Source organism: Acytostelium subglobosum (assembly GCF_000787575.1).
Source record: "Acytostelium subglobosum LB1 DNA, scaffold: scaffold2, whole genome shotgun sequence".
Lineage (NCBI taxonomy): Eukaryota > Evosea > Eumycetozoa > Acytosteliales > Acytosteliaceae > Acytostelium > Acytostelium subglobosum.
This window is the reverse complement of record NW_012236530.1, coordinates 1,211,783-1,229,841: the sequence shown is the minus strand read 5'-3', so window position 1 is coordinate 1,229,841 and position 18,059 is coordinate 1,211,783. Positions and strand designations below refer to the sequence as shown.

General features: G+C 42.1%; 9 protein-coding genes across 9 annotated transcripts; 7 read left to right on the top strand and 2 right to left on the bottom strand.

Annotated features, from left to right (window-relative positions):
- Positions 1–172: 172 nt before the first annotated feature.
- SAMD00019534_012620 (hypothetical protein) lies at positions 173–1,103 on the top strand (the record flags this gene model as incomplete). Its single annotated transcript, XM_012903229.1, has 2 exons — positions 173–537; positions 620–1,103. The coding sequence occupies 2 exons, from the start codon at positions 173–175 to the stop codon at positions 1,101–1,103; spliced, it is 849 nt and encodes a 282-aa protein (XP_012758683.1).
- Positions 1,104–1,511: 408 nt separating this feature from the next.
- Positions 1,512–4,065, top strand: SAMD00019534_012610 (hypothetical protein; the record flags this gene model as incomplete). The annotated part of the gene is made up of 6 exons (XM_012903228.1): positions 1,512–1,952; positions 2,026–2,329; positions 2,388–3,083; positions 3,162–3,343; positions 3,400–3,595; positions 3,680–4,065. The coding sequence occupies 6 exons, from the start codon at positions 1,512–1,514 to the stop codon at positions 4,063–4,065; spliced, it is 2,205 nt and encodes a 734-aa protein (XP_012758682.1).
- Positions 4,066–4,204: 139 nt separating this feature from the next.
- On the bottom strand, positions 4,205–5,498 carry SAMD00019534_012600 (hypothetical protein; the record flags this gene model as incomplete). The annotated part of the gene is made up of 4 exons (XM_012903227.1): positions 4,205–4,874; positions 4,946–5,063; positions 5,148–5,372; positions 5,450–5,498. 4 exons carry the CDS (start codon positions 5,496–5,498, stop codon positions 4,205–4,207), a joined length of 1,062 nt encoding a protein of 353 aa, XP_012758681.1.
- Positions 5,499–6,090: 592 nt separating this feature from the next.
- On the top strand, positions 6,091–6,701 carry SAMD00019534_012590 (hypothetical protein; the record flags this gene model as incomplete). Its single annotated transcript, XM_012903226.1, has 3 exons — positions 6,091–6,117; positions 6,222–6,380; positions 6,558–6,701. 3 exons carry the CDS (start codon positions 6,091–6,093, stop codon positions 6,699–6,701), a joined length of 330 nt encoding a protein of 109 aa, XP_012758680.1.
- Positions 6,702–7,025: 324 nt separating this feature from the next.
- SAMD00019534_012580 (hypothetical protein) lies at positions 7,026–7,468 on the top strand (the record flags this gene model as incomplete). Its single annotated transcript, XM_012903225.1, has 2 exons — positions 7,026–7,323; positions 7,428–7,468. Coding segments are annotated over 2 exons (339 nt in total), but the record flags the coding sequence as incomplete, so codon positions are not given.
- Positions 7,469–9,537: 2,069 nt separating this feature from the next.
- SAMD00019534_012570 (hypothetical protein) lies at positions 9,538–10,293 on the top strand (the record flags this gene model as incomplete). Its single annotated transcript, XM_012903224.1, has 4 exons — positions 9,538–9,540; positions 9,635–9,901; positions 9,985–10,110; positions 10,210–10,293. Coding segments are annotated over 4 exons (480 nt in total), but the record flags the coding sequence as incomplete, so codon positions are not given.
- Positions 10,294–11,177: 884 nt separating this feature from the next.
- Positions 11,178–11,857, top strand: SAMD00019534_012560 (hypothetical protein; the record flags this gene model as incomplete). The annotated part of the gene is made up of 2 exons (XM_012903223.1): positions 11,178–11,180; positions 11,606–11,857. Coding segments are annotated over 2 exons (255 nt in total), but the record flags the coding sequence as incomplete, so codon positions are not given.
- Positions 11,858–17,357: 5,500 nt separating this feature from the next.
- On the bottom strand, positions 17,358–17,708 carry SAMD00019534_012550 (hypothetical protein; the record flags this gene model as incomplete). Its single annotated transcript, XM_012903222.1, has 1 exon — positions 17,358–17,708. The coding sequence occupies one exon, from the start codon at positions 17,706–17,708 to the stop codon at positions 17,358–17,360; it is 351 nt and encodes a 116-aa protein (XP_012758676.1).
- Positions 17,709–17,885: 177 nt separating this feature from the next.
- On the top strand, positions 17,886–18,057 carry SAMD00019534_012530 (hypothetical protein; the record flags this gene model as incomplete). Its single annotated transcript, XM_012903221.1, has 1 exon — positions 17,886–18,057. A coding segment is annotated over one exon (172 nt), but the record flags the coding sequence as incomplete, so codon positions are not given.
- Between the last annotated feature and the right edge of the window lie 2 nt (positions 18,058–18,059).

Sequence of the window (18,059 nt, the reverse complement as noted above, 5' to 3'; positions counted from 1 at the left end):
CGAGTTTGTGGTTTGTTCGAAGAACGTTCTATTCTTGATGCTTGTTGAGAATGAACAACATTAATATATGACTTTACATTGCAAGTTGTGTTCATTAATTCAATTATCAAAGCAATAATTAACCAAACAGATACAGATAATAATATATATATTTTAGAAAGAGAGAAAAGAGATGGAATTCCCTCAACTTGGAGCTCATTGTAACATTAAATTCTGTAATCAATTGGATTACCTGCCATTCCAATGTGACTCGTGTCATTTAAAGTTCTGTTTGGAACATAAATCTCCACAATCACATCAATGCAAACATTATGTACCAAAGGAGAGAAGGACACAACCATGTCCAGTATGCTCAGAGTTGTTGGTAATTGGTAAAGATGATAATACCGACGAGATCGTTGCCAATCACCTTGAGAAACAATGTGGCAAAGCCGTCACTAAGAAGCCCTTAAGCTTCGCCTGTAAATTCAAAGGATGCAAGAACAAAGAGTTTGTCTCTGTTCTCTGTGAGCATTGCAAAGATAACTATTGTTTCAAGTATGTTGCTATCAAGTTATTCATTTATTCATTCATTCATTCATTCATTCGCAATACTAACTTACAACTACCTACCACTTAGACATCGATTCCCAACTAGCCATAAATGTGAGTATGAACCAAAGACAACGACACAATCTCCTCCAACCTCACTCTTCAAGACAACTCCAATAACTGCAACAACAACAACAAAGACATTGGTTCAACCTACACCCATCAATGTACAAAGACAACAACAGCAACAACAAGATTTAAGGAGTATTAGAGAAAGACATCAAGCTAGTTATAACGCTGCACGTGCCCCAGCACCAGTTGCCATAACTACACCACCTACTGCTGAGATCAATGTGTTGCTGACCAATGGAGAAGTGCTCTCCAAGACATTCAGATGCACCGATCAATTCCGTGAGGTACAACGATACATTGATGCACATCGTACCGATGGCAAGATACCCTATTCAATCCTTGCCGAAGACAATCATCTCTTTGACATCAGTGACACTCATCTAACATTGAAAGATCTGAACCTATATCCACAAGCTACACTTGTACTTATAGTTGGTTAAGCAATTATAGTAAATAGTAATAGTAATAGTAAACAATTAATCATGAATGCATCGCATCATTGTCATTATCATTCTTGTGAGATATGTTTGTGTTTGGGTGGCATCCAAAATAGGGTACTCTTTTCCCAAGGCCTCAAGCCTTCATTCATTCACACACCAAACTTGAAGTTTCGCTCAACTTGTCATTTATTCATTTTGGTGTTTGTGTGTGAATAAGTGGCGACTCATCAAAGCAAAGGACCAAGTTGATTTAGTGTGTTTATCCATTCAAATACATAATATAATATAGATAGAGATATATCAGCTGATGTTAAAGACCAAACGAGGTCAATAGTACTATTATATAATACAGAAGATATATATATCTAGATTGATTGATTGATTGGATGATTGAATGATCAGTCATTCATGATGCTGAACAGGTCGAATAATCACAATAGTATACTGGCAAAGTCAGTACATAGCAATAATAATACTAGTAGTAGTAGTAGTAGACAGCCTTCTTTGAATAATATATCAGGACAACAACAACAGAGTAGACAGACGACGACGACGACGACGACAAAGACTATGATGTCAACAACAACATCAACAAGTAATAATGGAAGTGGAAATGGAAGTGGAGGTGGAAGTGGAGGTAGCAGTGGACATGGAAGTGGAAAGATACCATCCTCATCATCGACATCAAATATGAATGAATATACAAACACATCAGTCAGTAGCAGTACGCTGGATTACAGCAACATCGAGGAGTTGGGTGTCATCCTAAAGTCACTCAAGCTGATCGAGAAGAATAGATATACAGCCAACATAAAGTGTGCCATACTAGGTTCAAACTTTGTCGGCAAGGTATGATGAACATTGTTTGATCGATCGATCAATCATTCAATCAATCACTAACAACAAACTCACTTATTGTCAGACATCATTTATGAGAAGGTTCTCATCAGGTGAGTTTGATCCGATGGAGACTACAACGATTGGCGCTATTAGAACACTGCATACCATTCATTATAGTACCCTTTCACTCAATCTTGAGATATGGGACACTGGTGGCCATGAACGGTTGAAGGGTCTACTACCGTTTTATTTAAAGAACTGCAACTGTATCATAGTCATGTTTGATGTAACCTCCATTGACTCTTACTACAAGTCACTCGACATCCTGACTCGTACAAAGAAGATGGTGCCCGAAGGATCGATCTTCCTCTTGGTCGCTAACAAAGGTATGATTGATTGATGATCATGTGTCATGTGATCACACGCTAACTCTTATCAATCAAGTTGATATTGGATCAAGAGCAGTGTCACAGGTGGACATTGCCAAGGCATGCTCAGAGTCAGAGATTGGACATATTAGTTGGTGCGAGATATCAGCTCGCACGGGTCATCACATTCATGAACCGTTTCATTTGATATCACAACACATCTCCAACATGATCAATGCGATGCGCACCAACCATCGCATCGAGAAGATGCACTCCAAGCTCACCAGCACACCCATCTTTAACTTTGTCGAGTTTGAGGGCAGCGACGAGGGCGACAGCATCACCAAGAGCGACCTGGCAATGATCCGCAACAACATGTACACTTGCACCGAGCGCTCGTTCCGCTCGATCGACCCGCAGGTCGTCGTGCTGAAGCTGGACGTGCGCAAGATCATGATCGAGTCGACGGGCGGCCTCTTCAACAAGTTCCTCTCGAAACGCTCCTTCCTCTTCAAGGAGGTCAGTGGCGACAGCAACGGTGGTGGCAGCAACGCCAACTCTGACGACTTTCAAAACAGTGGCGAGTACAAAGGTTCATTCTGTTTGGTACTCGACAAGTTCCACCCAAGACGTATCGAGGTCAGGAAGTTACAATCGGGCTCCTCCAGCTCGCCACCTCTCGAGAGCAAGAATGAGATCGTCCTGCTCTGTGAGTACAGAGAGCATCTCGTCAAGACATTCAAATCACTATGCTCAGTGTCAATCCCAATCAGTATGTGTTGTGTTGCAGTGCCATCCATTGACTACTCTGGTGTGACTAGTCGATACTAATACTACATTACAACAACAGGCGAAGGACATAGAGGAGGCGATCGCAACGACTTTTTATATTGCTACAAGGAGTACTTGAAGAACTATACCAAAGAGCCTATCGACCTAAGCATTGAGCATCAGATAATAGACTCGGCACACAAGAGTACTCAACCATTCACCTCATTGGATTTGAGCAGAGTAATCAGAGACGATAAGAATGTAAGTTATCACGATTGCCACTCAACTAAGACCTTGCCTCTAACCACTGTACTTAGATATCAGCATTGTCAAGATCATTGGAATGGAATGGATCACTAACATCGCTAGACTTGTCTTACAACACATTGGACACATTGGACCAACGCTCCATTGCCGATCTCCTCAACACCGTCTCCAACTCTGTCTCCATCGTCAATCTTGACCTGACCTCAAACAACCTAGGTTCACCAAAGGTCAAGAACTTACTCATTGGTATGTTTGTTTGTTATATGATGATGTCAATCAATCAACCTTAATCTAACTCTGATCAATCAATCAATGTTGTGGACAATCCAGAATTCTTCAAACCATCACTGAAGCTAAAGTCGTTGATACTGAACTCGAATGACCTTGGTAGCACAGCCAACTTGATCATTCAATCACTGTCGTCCAACACTAACTTGGTTACATTGGGACTTGCCAGCAACAATCTGCACAACGACAATGCTCAGACCATCTCGCAGATGCTGCTTTGTAACAATACGTTGGAGACACTGGACCTCTCCAACAACCTGATCGAAGAGGAGGGCGCAATCTTCCTGCGCAAGGCCTTTGACAAGTCGTCGGCCAAGCCCAACACCACACTGTCGAAGCTCCTGCTCGCCAGCAACAGCAAGATCACACAGAACTCTCTCAACGTCCTGCAGTCATTGACATCGCCTGCAGCATCAAAGAAGTCATAGGACTGATATCCCCTTTTTGGAATAAACTGTCCTTGCCTTCCCTTCCCTTGACATCTTTTAGGATAACTCGATTGTAATTGTTGTTTATTGCCAGGCCACCTTGTCAAGTGACCTACTGACGGACGAACATCCACCTCACTTACTCGTCCGAGAACATCTTGGAGAAGGCAGCTGCTTGCCTCTTGGTGTGCTCAGCAGTCAATGCCTTGACTCTGGCAATCTCTGCCTTGGCATCCTTGTTCTCTGGATCCTTCTCCAGCACAAGTCCAAAGTCCTCCAATGCCTCGTCATAGTCCTTGGCCAGCATGTTGGCCTTTCCACGTCTGAAGAATCCTCTGACGTCGTTTGGTGTGATCTTCAGGCCGTCATTGCAGGCAGTGATTGCTTCGCCGTATTTGTTCAGCTTGGTGTAGGCCAGTGCCATGTTGAAGTAGCACGAGGTCTGTGAAGCCTTCAGTCCCTCGACCGAGCTGATGCAATCCAAATATCTCAATGCCTTCTTGTACTTCTCAACGGCCTCTGCGTTCTTGTTGGCCTTGAAGTAATCGTTTCCAATGTTCTTGATGGTGTCGGCAACCTTGATGAACTCGGCGTCACCATTGACATTGTCGTCGGCAGGGTAGTCCTCCCACTTGTCTCCATCTGCTGTCACCTTTGCTGGGACGCCATCGTCCTCACCCTCAGCCAGCTCGCCAGAGTTGGAGATTGTGCAATCCAATGTTGGCTTGTCCTGTGCACCAGTCTCGATGCCCTCGATCCTTCTGACCACAGACATTCCCTTGATCACTCTTCCAAAGACCACATGCTTGCTGCAAAAGGTATGATGGGGCGCGTTAGTCTTAATACGATCACATGGTGGCTTGGTTACTATCTATCTTACCCATCAAGATGTGGAGTTGGGACTGTTGTAATGAAGAACTGACTGCCATTGGTGTTGGCACCAGCATTGGCCATACTCAATTGTCCGGCTCTAGTGTGCTTGTCAATGAAGTTCTCATCTTGATTGTTTGAATGATTGAAAGTGATTGATTGAATGAGTGAGTGTCAATGTAACATTGCCATGTAAGAATGAAGTGCCCTACCATTGAACTTCTCGCCATAGATTGACTCGCCACCAGTGCCGTTGAAGTTTGTAAAGTCACCTCCTTGGATCATGAACTGAGGAATGACTCTGTGGAAGATAGAGCCCTTGTATGAGAGAGGCTTTCCACTCTTTCCAACACCCTTCTCACCAGTGCACAGTGCTCTGAAGTTCTCTGCTGTGATTGGTACCTTGTCCTTGTACAACTCCATCACGATCCTTCCAGCTATACATCACAATGTAGTTAGGTAGTTAGTTAACTCATTCATTCATTCAATCAATCACAACCAACTTGATACATACCATTCTCTCCTCCAATGGTGATATCAAAGTAAACACGTGGGTTTGCCATTTGTGATTGTATGTGTATTGTATATATATATATGTTATAACTAGATACAGAGTAACTCAATGCTTTTGCAAGTCCTGATTATGAAGTTGAACAAGCTACGAAGAGCGAACTTTGAGCGAAATTTCATTCAAATGCACTTCATTTACAAACAACTGTTTAATTGACCAACAATATTAGGAGTAAGTAGTTGTTAGAACTCAACGTCCAACTTGATGGAAACGTATGCTAGGCTAGGACAGTATCCCAGATATTGATACTCAAGATGATGTCAACAAAGTTGAAACGTATGATGTATATCTTATCATCCACATCACTCCATCACCACTGAGATAACAACCTCGAGTAAGCAATTGAGGCAATCAACCAGTTGGTGCTCAAACAAGTCAATAATAAAGTGTAGATAGACACTTGTTTGAGTCTATTACTTCTCGCGCACATGCTAACTGACAGGGCAACAGAGTAATGAAAGTTTTTCAATGGTCAACTTCACTTTAGCCTGTGAGAAGTGTCTCTGATGAAGCGGATTTGACAATCTTACTTACGTACTTACTTCTCATATATCTATATATATATAAATATACAATAAACAAACATGAGTACCGATACTCCAACAACAGAGGTATGCATATCACAAGCACAGTGATTGAATGACGGTCGGTGGATGGAAGGATGAATGTACTCACTAACACTTACATCAATCACGAATGTCATTCATATGTATAGGAGAGAGACGAGCAGAAGGAGTTTGAGACAGGTCCATTATCAATCTTGATGGAAAGTGTAAACAAGAACACTCAGATACTTATCAATGTTAGAAACAACAAGAAGCTGCTGGGTCGAGTCAGAGCATTCGATCGTCATTGTAACATGGTTTTAGAGAATGTATGTGTCGTCAAGTTGAGCTGCTTTGATTGAGTGTGATCACATTGAACTAACGATACTACACTCCATCTATCAATCAATCAAAATCAATCAATATCATTCATTCATTCATTATCAACTTGGCGAACATTCACCCAATCAATCATTGATGAATATGATGATATGTTGGAATATTAGGTCAGGGAGATGTGGACAGAGATACCAAAGACAGGAAAGGGAAAGAAGAAGGCAAAGCCTGTCAACAAAGATAGATTCATCAGTAAGATGTTCCTCAGAGGTGACTCTGTCATCCTAGTGCTGAAGAATCCACATGGAACATAACTCACTGGTGTTGGTACATCCCAATAAACAGAGATAACAACTTTAAACGAACGAACGATCTGTCTTCTTGTCAATGTACAATGTATGATTGAATGACAATGGTAGAGGTATGACTGCCATATCCGTAGACTACCAAAACTATGCTAGTCTTGACGTTTTAATGAAGTTTTGTCACTGATGTCTGATGATGATCACAAAAGTGTTTGGCGAACTTATAACTACTTGTACAAATAACATAACATAGCATATCCCATTCATTCACTCTGCTGCGAACATTCAACATCATTGTTACTGCTGCTGTTGCCTTCATCTCATTCTTTGTCTCTCAAACATCAATCGATCAATCAATTACATCAATATACAATCATGACTACCGACATTAACATTGAAGAGACATTCAAGCGCATACTTGGACACAAGGGCGTCAAGGGCATACTGATTATCAACAAGTCTGGTTCAGTGATCAAGTCTACATTCGATAGCAATGCATCACTCGAGTACTCAAAGATGGTCATTGACATCTTCCCAAGAGCCACTGCACTTCTGAAACAAAACAACAACTCAGACGAAGCTTCATTCTTCAGAGTCAGGTCAAAGGACACTGATATAATGATCACACCAGGTATGTTTTGTCCTGTGTCCACCACCAGCCTAATCATCATACTAACCTTGGACCTACTTCATAATTCACTTCACTCATTCATTCATTCGACGCACACACATTAGATAACGACTACTTCCTGATGGTTGTCAATCAGATATCACACGAATAAATAAACTTTGTAATGTATCAACTATTTCTGATTGACATTGGTCAATCAATCATCAAAGACTGCGCCACTGATAACAGAAGTTTCCAAGTCAAATCAAGTCAACACAAGATACTTGCTTGATCACTTTGTGGCTTACTCAGTTAACTTGGTGACAAATATTGTTGGGTGGAAGTGATGTATGATCATACATCTGGCAACTGAGATATGTGTCGGGACAAAGACAAGGTCAATTAATAGGCAATAATATCTCCAGCAAGGTACATCTGGTCCAGATGGGTCAGGTGGCAGGAGGGAGAGGCAGACCAGACCATTCCATAGCAGAGTCATACTCTATTTTTGGGGTATCCATGGTGTGACTGCTGTGTCGATACTTTGAACAGTTCGTTCTCTTCAAACAATAGTTTCCTTTCTCTGTGCATTTCTTCCAATTCATGTGATGACATTGATGTTGATGTATCTGATTACATCGAGGGAGGGGCAAATTTTGCTAATAGCCATTTAATTATTTTATCCATTTTGATGGCTCAGATTCACATAATTTGGCTTCAACAAAAATAATAGAATAGATTAGAATTTTGATAAATATAATTGATCAAACACCGCCCCATCATTGGCACTGATGATAGGTGATCTGACTGAAGTGTGTTGGCCTCTGATCAGAAGCAACAGCTGATGATGGTGATGGTCTCTGAGTGTCTCTGTGGTGTTAACACCTATTGTACCAACAACTGACTGACCTGACCATCCATCAACCAACCAGACAGACTGTCATTCATTCAACTTGAGCACAACCAACATCAAACATACCTTCTTACTTACACTACGATTTGTAAATATAAATATAAATATAAATAACACCTACTGTTTCATTAGAAAGGTATATAAATACACATACTACGCATATGCATTTGTTGTGTGTTTGATTGATTGTCAACTATACTGCCTGTCAATCAATCAATCAATCAATCAATCCATTTATAGAGTGAGCACAGCAACCAACATGGACACTATTATTATCAAGGACATCCAAACAAACACATTCTTGTCTTCCTCTTCTCATTCATCATCTACGCAATTGATTGTGTGTGAATGTGTTGCGACCAACTTTGGAATCCATCAATAACATGAGTTGTTTAAAGTATTCTTTGGATGATCCAAAGGGATGTGGACGACGCATTTATCCATCTTCATCATCTAAAAGAGCATACAGATAATATAACCATCCATCAATCAATCAATCAATCACCCCCTACAAACCAATCCAACCCATTTATTACTCCAGCCATCCAATTTACCATGGCTAATTATCCATCCATCCATCCACCCCGCCAGTCGAAGCCATCTGTTCCATCTACACACAACACTCATCCATTCACACACACACACACACACATATACTATAATCAATTTACTAATACTTAAGAGTGTATTTATATACACCTTTAAACAGTCCTATTTATATCACCCTCACTTCTCATTGTATGTTGTTATATTTGTTAACCCACACAACAAACATGTCCGTCGTTTCATTACCATGATCCAGACCATCATTGGTATTGGTGATGGTCATCATCCAAGTGTGTCTATCACTTTACCCCATTGTCAATGTGTTTGTTGTGTGTGTGTGTGGGGCAGTTTGATATTAATAATATTATTTAAACACCACCCACACACAAAGAGGCATGATCACTATTGTGTACCCCTCACCAACAACATCAATTTCAAACAATATCACATTGTTATTCGAACAAAAACAAAAAAAAAAATCAATACACCTGTGCTGCAACTTCCCTCCATCCATCCCTTCACTGTAATAATCAACCAAAGTTAACAACAACAACATCAATTATCAACAACAACAACATCCTTCCCTTACATCTTTCCTTGCTTCATTCTTTTGCTTTGGATTTTTATTAGTTTTCAACTCATCATCATTCAGTTTAATCTTCATTATTGTCAACTTCAATCAATCAATCAATCAATCAAACAACTTCTAACTTAATAGCATTACAATTTAGGATATATAATCCAACAAAGTACTACTACAACAAAAACCTATAATAATGGTATGTTTGTAATGTTGGGAAGGAACAATAACAGCAGCAGGATCAATCAATCTGACATTGAACTCATCACCAATCAATCATTCAATCAAAATAGGCATCAAAGAGAAGATTAACTAGAGAGGAGTCGTCGGTTGTTCTGGGCGAGGATCAGGTCGCTGAGCTGAAAGAGGCATTTGAGTTGTTCGACAGCAACAGAACCGGTATCATCAAGAAGGATGCACTGAAGACTGTGCTCAAGCAGTTCAACGTCTTTGTCACCCAAGATCAGTTGGATGAGATGTTCAACGAGGCCGACGCCACCAAGTCTGGCGGTATTGGTTTCCCAGAGTTTATGTCCATGATGTCACGTCGCATGAAGCAGGTAAGTTTGTCAATCACATGACACAACATTGACGTCGATTGATTGAATGATACTAATACATTACTACTACAACAATCCAACAGACCAGCAATGAACAGATTCTATTAAACGCTTTCAAGACCTTCGACCCAGAGGGATTGGGATACATTCCATCAAGTGTCATTTCCAAGGCTCTGCTGTCCCAGGGTGATAAGCTTAACGAGGCTGAGGTAATTATCGATAATTCGTCCAGTCAATGAATAACAAATCCACTAACTCACAACCCTCCTCCTCTTCTTCCCATCAATCCGTTTCATTCCAATGTGTAGCTGGCTGAGTTGTTGACCATTTGTGAGAACGAGCAGAAGCAAGTCAAGTACGATCTATTTGTCAACACCCTTTACGCCAAGAAGTAAACACTTCAGTATATATTGGCTAAAGAACAGAATCAAACACGGACCCCTCCAACCATCATCCACCCAAATCACCATAAATGTGTAGAACAAATAAACCAAACCATTGATATACTATCCAACTCCGAACCAACCATTGTCCACCCTGTTACCATTCAATCTAATTAATCTAATCAATCATTGACATTGACACTTGTTCTAAATTTGTTGTTAAGTTAGTAACAATACATTAACATTGTTGTTAATCAAGACTATTCAAAGAATGATGTTGACCAGTCAATCTTAATAACATTTTCTTTCCTCTAATCTATCAATCAATATACCACCGGACACTCCCTTATCTCATAATTCATTCATTTATTCATTCTTAGACAACAATGTTCAACGTAAGCAATCGAAGCAGTAACGACATCAATAAACAGCAACATACACACCAATGGTAGATCGAGTTAACCAAGTTGAAGGATCAACTAATGTAGTTGTTTATGTCTCTTGGCTTGAAGAACTACATATATCAAGTCGATCACCAACAGTGAGTCAACATGATGTCTGACATCGTGAACAACATGTTGGCTACATACTCCCATCTATCCTCATTGACATGACTACCGCCAATGGTTGGAGTTACCTCGCAGCCAACCCAAACTTGTCCTGCGAGTGAGAAGTGTCTCATGTGTGTGGGAAGGACAATGCACACATAACGAAATAAATGCACGGGCAGTTATTCTGCGTCGGATTCGAACATTTTTCTTTTTATTTTTTCGATTTATTTTTTAATTGAGCTGTGCGTGTTGTGTGGAGAACAGACGACCATGAAAGCGAGTGCTGCACATTGAAGGAAGGCCCTTTTTGTTTTAGCTCTATCAACACAACCAGATCATACAATGGTGCGTATCTCTATCATCGGCCATGTGACAGTCTACCTACACCTCAATGATCATCAGCATACATCAACAACATCAACAACAACATGTATAAACTACTGCTGCGATTATAATGACGATGATAATCATGATTTGTTCGAACAAATAATGAAGAGGAACAACTTGCAGTAATATTTATGTTGTTAATATGTTGGAACAATGATAACAACAAACAAACAACACAACAACATTGTTGGTGGACATCGAATGAACAACAAACAAACATTCAATCAATCAATTACAAACAAACATCAACACAATCAATCACACCGCGTCACAACACAACATAACACATAACCGAGACATTGAAATATATGTTTGAATGAACGATATACTTACATTACATTATTACTATCCATTTGCAACTTGATATAAATAATAATATATAGGCTAGAGAACGTGGTGATTTGCTTTTCCCAAGCATCGAATCAGAGAAGAGAAAGCACAAGTTGAAGAGATTGGTTCAATCTCCAAACTCCTCTTTCGTCGACATCAACTGCCAAGGCTGTCACTCGATTACTACTGTTTTCTCACATGCTCAGACTGTTGTGCTCTGCTCCTCATGCTCCACCGTCATTGCCCAGCCAACCGGAGGTCGTGCTCGTATCACCCCAGGTTGCAGATTGAGACACAAGGGAGAATAAGCGCGCTACCCTGACCCAATCGATCATATGATATCATGGATACGTACTCCAAATAAACAGTCCATCCAGTTAGCCATTGAAACAAACAAACAACAAACAACAAACAAATATTTGTTTTCAATATCTATCTCTATTTCAGTCTTTATTCATTCAATAAGAAGTATATATTTATAATCTCATTGACATCATCAAGCTGGTTGTTTAGAGTCCAGTCATCAACATGTTGATGCCAAGACGGGTCACTCTCATAGGTTGTAGACGCATCAAAAGGATATTGATTCAATGAGAGAGGACCAATGTTAAACAAATCCAAAAAAAAAAGGTCATTGTCTTTCTCCAACTTGATGTTCACTTCCATTCTTTGGAACATTGGTCCAAGTAACAACTATTATTATATAACAACAACAACAACAACAACATAACAATAACAATAATAATAATGACAAGGTCTGATCAAGAGTTGGATGAGATCATTCTCTCAAGGATGTTGGGAGCGGGTACAAGGTGTTTCTTTTGCGATGATTGGATGTCACTATGGGAGATTGGTGACCATCTCATTCGATGCTCAGGCAGGTGCCGTAATATTATAAACAATAGATTCAGATCGTACACAACAATCATTGATGAGAAGGATAGTCAGATCGAGGGGCAAAAGGAACACATCAATCAATTACAAGATCAGGTCAATCAATTGCTCAAGCAGCAGTATCCCCAGCCACAGCCAATCCAAGTACCACCAGTCCAAACTCCAACCCAGCCACCAACAAGCCGTAGACAATCGTATCCACAACAACAACAACAGATGCCAACCCAGACATTCGATATGACCAGTTCAGAGGAGCATGGCGAGGAGACACATATACCTCACTATGATATCGAATTTGAATCAATCAAACGACTCAGGTGTTTCTTGTCTGTCGCAATACGCCATACTCGAGAGCCCAACAAGATCATAATGCCACCAATATGCAATCACATCAGTAGGATTTGTGAGAGGCTCACTTTGTATTATGGAGACGTCATGATGAACATTTGCCGAGTCGGACACATATCCAGAATAGGTTGCCAGAACTCCTTCAACTATTTCAAGTTGGCAGTGCCCGCCATTGGGTTACGAGACCCCAACACAGTGATTCCTGGAGGTCAAGATCAAGTCTGCCAGTACTGCTCTATGTCTTGCGCCAACGTATTGAGGGTGACCCGTTCAGACATCACATTGGGCGTCTATCTCCACTTTTGTAGATGGAACTGCATGGTAAATTACTTCACCAACACCAGAGACATGTGGTCCAGGTGGTGCAACGACAACATGGCAGTGGAGGCGGAGAATGATTACGAGGAGGTTGGGTCGCCAACTTCAAGTTCATATTCCGCGGCGCCTCAATCAGCACCAATGCCAACAACATCGACAACAACAACGACAACAACGAAAACAACGAAGACAACACCTATAATTCATAAACGAGGCCGAAGGAGTAAACAAGTAGATGCAGAAGTGGAGGCAGAGCCAGAAGCAGAGGAACAGCCAGAAGTAGAGGCAGCAGTAACAGAAACAAATTTAAAGAGCAAGAAGAGGATTAAGAATTAATCAACGGTGAGTTCAATTGATCAATTGTGATCAAACAAATACACACTTACAAAACAATATCCCTATTAGTCTATTACCTTTCCAACAGTGGCTCAATATCTGTGGATACATCAAGTTGTGACCACATCTGAACCCTATGTCTGTGGACCATGCATGAACACAATGAATATTCTTATACCTAGACATTATATAATGCATCATGAAGCGCTCATCATTGAGAAGATAAATTTACAAATTGGAAGGGGAGATAACTTATTTAGTAAATACATATTATAATGTATATATATATATGGATGGTAATTTAATTTTTGGTTTTTGGCTGCCACTAGCCAAATTATTTATTATTTATTATTTATTTGTATTTGTAAAAACAACTCTTATGGTTTGGTTTTGGTCGCTTGATGTTCATCGGGTTGAGCGAGCGAGCACACTGAGAACCATTTCACCTCCTCTGAACACACACATACACAATACAACATATACAACATTAATACTACGCCATCAATCACACATCACGCACGTGCACTATACAAGCTATGCATCAACAAGTTGTAGATAAGATTCTGTCATTTCTTTTTAGAGACTCAAGGTTGGGTATGCGATTCAAGCTGGCACTTGCTTTGGTATCCTGGCATTGCTTCAAAGTAATATCACAGCACTTCACATTCATCGACTTCACATGGTCACAAAGCAACTTTGACAAGACCAAGCAATATTGTCAGAGCGTTTTGGATCATCTCAATTCCATGTACTGTGTGCTCAAGTATCCAAAGAATGCAAGAATCGAATACATAGTGCTGTGGGAGCAGTCCTCATTTTTTACTCAGATACTTCGATCCATACAAATTCTCGAACTGACATTCTGCTTTAGAATTGATTCGTCCCTATCCAAGATCATTCACAAAGCTTCAACTCTTCAACACTTGTCGTTGGCTGGCGTGGCGCCATCGAAAACTTCCCGAATCATGAAGATGATCGTAGATGTGCCTCATCCGTCATCATCTCTGAAACTACAATCTCTGTGCATCACGACCAACTCTGAGCGAGATATTGGCGGGGTTACACCCTCAACGGTTTCCTTCTCTGGAAAGTTCGAGCATCTCACCTCGCTCTCACTTGTAGGTCAAGGCCCATTTGGTGATATTCTAAATGAGCCATCAATTGTCGATCGATTAACCTCTTTGGTACTTGGCAGTGATCAAGCAGACCACGGCGTGACTTACAAGAATCGTTTTATTCTGCAAGATCCAGAGTCGTTCTTTAATGTACTCTCTCATAATCAAACACTGCGCCGTCTGGACTTATTCCTGGCAAATCGTTCCAATTGGAAAGACTACAAGCCATCATTTTTTCGATACTTGTATGGGAATGAGACACTTGAATCTCTCTCTCTTGGCCACATCAACGGATCCCAATTCATTGACATCATTTCATCAAAAAAAAACCTTCGTCATCTCCAAATCAGTATGAATGAGTCTAGAATCTTCCCACAACTGCACTCTCTCCATCTCTCATCAAGGCGCGACTGTAACCTTTATCAACAACTCATTGCAATTCATGAGCAAAGTGTTCAAAGCCCCGACAGTTTTAAGCTTTCCAGCCTCACCATCCGCTTTCACCAAGCCCTATTAAACAATGCCCAAGTCATTGTAAGTAATCTTCACTTGCTCCTACAAAGCATTCCGATCAAGGTCCTTTGTTTACAATCAAGTTTTGATTGCTTTGGCCCAGATTCTATTGGGAACCTTTTGCGAGTTCGCTTTCTACATGAACTCAACTTGGCTGTCAATGGAGTCTCTCTAAATTCTCTTATGTTTAGGATGGCTGCAGCTGGGTGGATTAATGGTGATAAACTTATCACCTTGGAGCTTCCAAAAAATCTCTGTAACGACTATCCACACCTCCTCCCAGAAGAAAACTTCACTTTTCTTCAGCAAACACTCAAATTCAAGCACAACGAATCTCCAGTACATGTCATCGCGTACTCAACAAATCCCAATCCTTTGTTGGAGCAGAATGGTCCTCACAAAGCTAAAGCTGTTGACATTGAAGGCAGCAACTTCTGGAATGGACAATTCCAATTTGTCTTGTCATTGGATCCCAGTTGCAGAACCACTACATTCACCTATGAGTACCAAGACGACGATGACTATGACCACCAATATTCGCATCCAGAAGCAGAAGCCTAGAGAAGCCCACCCCTCCTGCCMCAGCCACACCACACACCACATCACACCACGACCACTCACTGGGCTAGGGCTAGCCAATTTTCAAAATTTAAATTTAAATTTAAAATTATTATATTAATATTCTTATTATACTATTTCATTTATATTATATCATTCATTTCAGGTCCTCCCCTTCTTTGTTGATCCTCGGGTGTCTGATGTGGCTGGAGCCTGTTTCCTTTTACCTTTACCACCTTTACCAGTGCCAGTGTCCACATTTGACGATTTTGTTTCAAATAGCTTGAGGAGTTTGTTTGTGCTAGGGACTTCCACTACAAAGTGTTGAGTGGACTTATCGTATGGTTTGATATCTGTGTTATCGTAAATACAGCAGAGATCATCTGCTAATTCTGCAGAGGCCTTCTGTAAGTCGGCTGCAATACTCTTAATGCCACTACGCTCCGGCCTTGTAGTCCGCAATTGAGCTCATCCAAGGCGTTTTGGAGAGCCAGGCTCTGAAAGCATACCATATAGGCACGTGAGTGAGAGTAGAGCAAGGTTCCAAGATCGTCAACCGCATTTGGAACTGCCTTTTCCAAGTTTCCTCCAGAGACACATACGTTCCAATTTGAATCTGCATGTATTGTGTCCTTGTCCTTCCAACCAACCTTGGAGTGGTCTGTTTGGGTTCCGTAGCTTGGACTTGGACTATTATTCTTATCGGCCACCTTCTTTATGTTCGCCTTACCTATTAATAATAATAATAGTTCACAATTTCATTTTAAAACGAAAGAAAATGGAAATTCTAAAAACAAAAAATATATTTGAAGTTTGTTGTATTTTTTAAATTTAAGTATGGTAAATTAATTTCACAAAACATCAAGACACCTTGGCCGAGTGGTTTTAAGGCGATCGCCTGCTAAGCGGTTCCCTTCGGGGGCGAGAGTTCGAATCTCTCAGGTGTCGACATCTTTTGTTCTTTTTTTTGGGTATCGTTATGTCCACCCGCCACGAAAAAACAACCGAAACGAGTGATACAGTTACTATCTGTTACTCGATCACTCAATCTAGCAAAGTCAATACATCAACTCTCAATCAACAACAGCTGTACTCAGGTGAGTGCCCTGTCACAGATTACAATGGGAGCGGAGTCATTCTTCGCAAGGTATGGCCCGATCAATGATCGTGCGCCACCCTCATCGCAGTCATCATACGACGTGCGTATCTTCTACCCTGGCGCAGCGCTGCTGCCAGAGGACTACATGAAAGGTCTGCGCTTGCACATGCGTGTAAGCAGATCGTACCCATCAGGCACTGCTGCCTCTAAGGATAGCAGTGCACTCCGTGGCTTGACCGTTGAAGGCAAAGCCTACTCTTCTGCCGAGCTCAGCAAGCTTGTTGAGCACTTCCGCAGCAACGCTTGCACTCTCACTGGCGCCTCGTCACCTGTCAGCGCCCGCCTGTTTGTGCCATCCCACCACTTCGTCGAGATGACGTTTGTGGCCACCAAGGACGACGGCGCCCGTACCAAGCCGACAGACATTTCAGAGTTGTGTCCTCCTTCGTTTGTACATCACCATGTCGCAGGCTCTCGTCACACGATCACACTGCTGTGGCCCTCAGCCACTCAGTTCGAGTCACTCAAGGACGACATCATGGTCAACCCCAACGTGGCTGCCTCACGCGTCGTGCCCTTCAAGAAGCGCTCGAGCACCCGAGCCCGCAAGGCGCGCAAGCAAGCTCAGTCCGTGTCCGCCAAGGCTACGCCTTCCAAGACGACGCCCAACAAGCCCGCGGCCGACAAGCCTGTGAGCTCACCTCCCAAGACCGACAGCGCCGAGGCCTCTGTCGCTTCCTCCTCGAGCGATCGCTCGCACTCTCCAACAAGAACGGAGCCCGCGGCCACGCCGTCTACACCTGTCGTCATCAAGAACGTCACCCCACTGGGCAGATCATTGTCGACCTCACCTTCCTCGCCGTACACTGCCCCAAGGGCTGCGGCGCCACCTGCTACTCTGGCCAGCGCCTCTTCAAGCTCCGCCACCGAGTCGCCGGCACTGTTGAACAGTGTCAAGAAGATCCTTGCCCCCATCTCCTTGGCATTCAAGAGGAAGAAGGACGTGGCCGCTGCCGAGTCGGTCGAGGTCGACACGGGCGCCGCCGCGCCAGAGGTGTCGGAGWCGGYCGAGGTCGATCCGTCCACCCCTCCCAAGCCCGACACCAAGAAGCCCAAAGTGGTCCGTCGTTCTAGGACGACCAAGAAGTCAKGATGACCTCATTGGATATCATGCTCTGGAATGTACAGGGCTCTTCCAGAGCAGACACAGCATCATCGGTGTTTGATCACCTGACGCTGCACGGCCCTACCCTTGCTCTCCTCACGGAGACGAACGGCGACGACGGAGAAGTCGTCGCCCTCACCGGCCGTACCAAACAGGGCGGT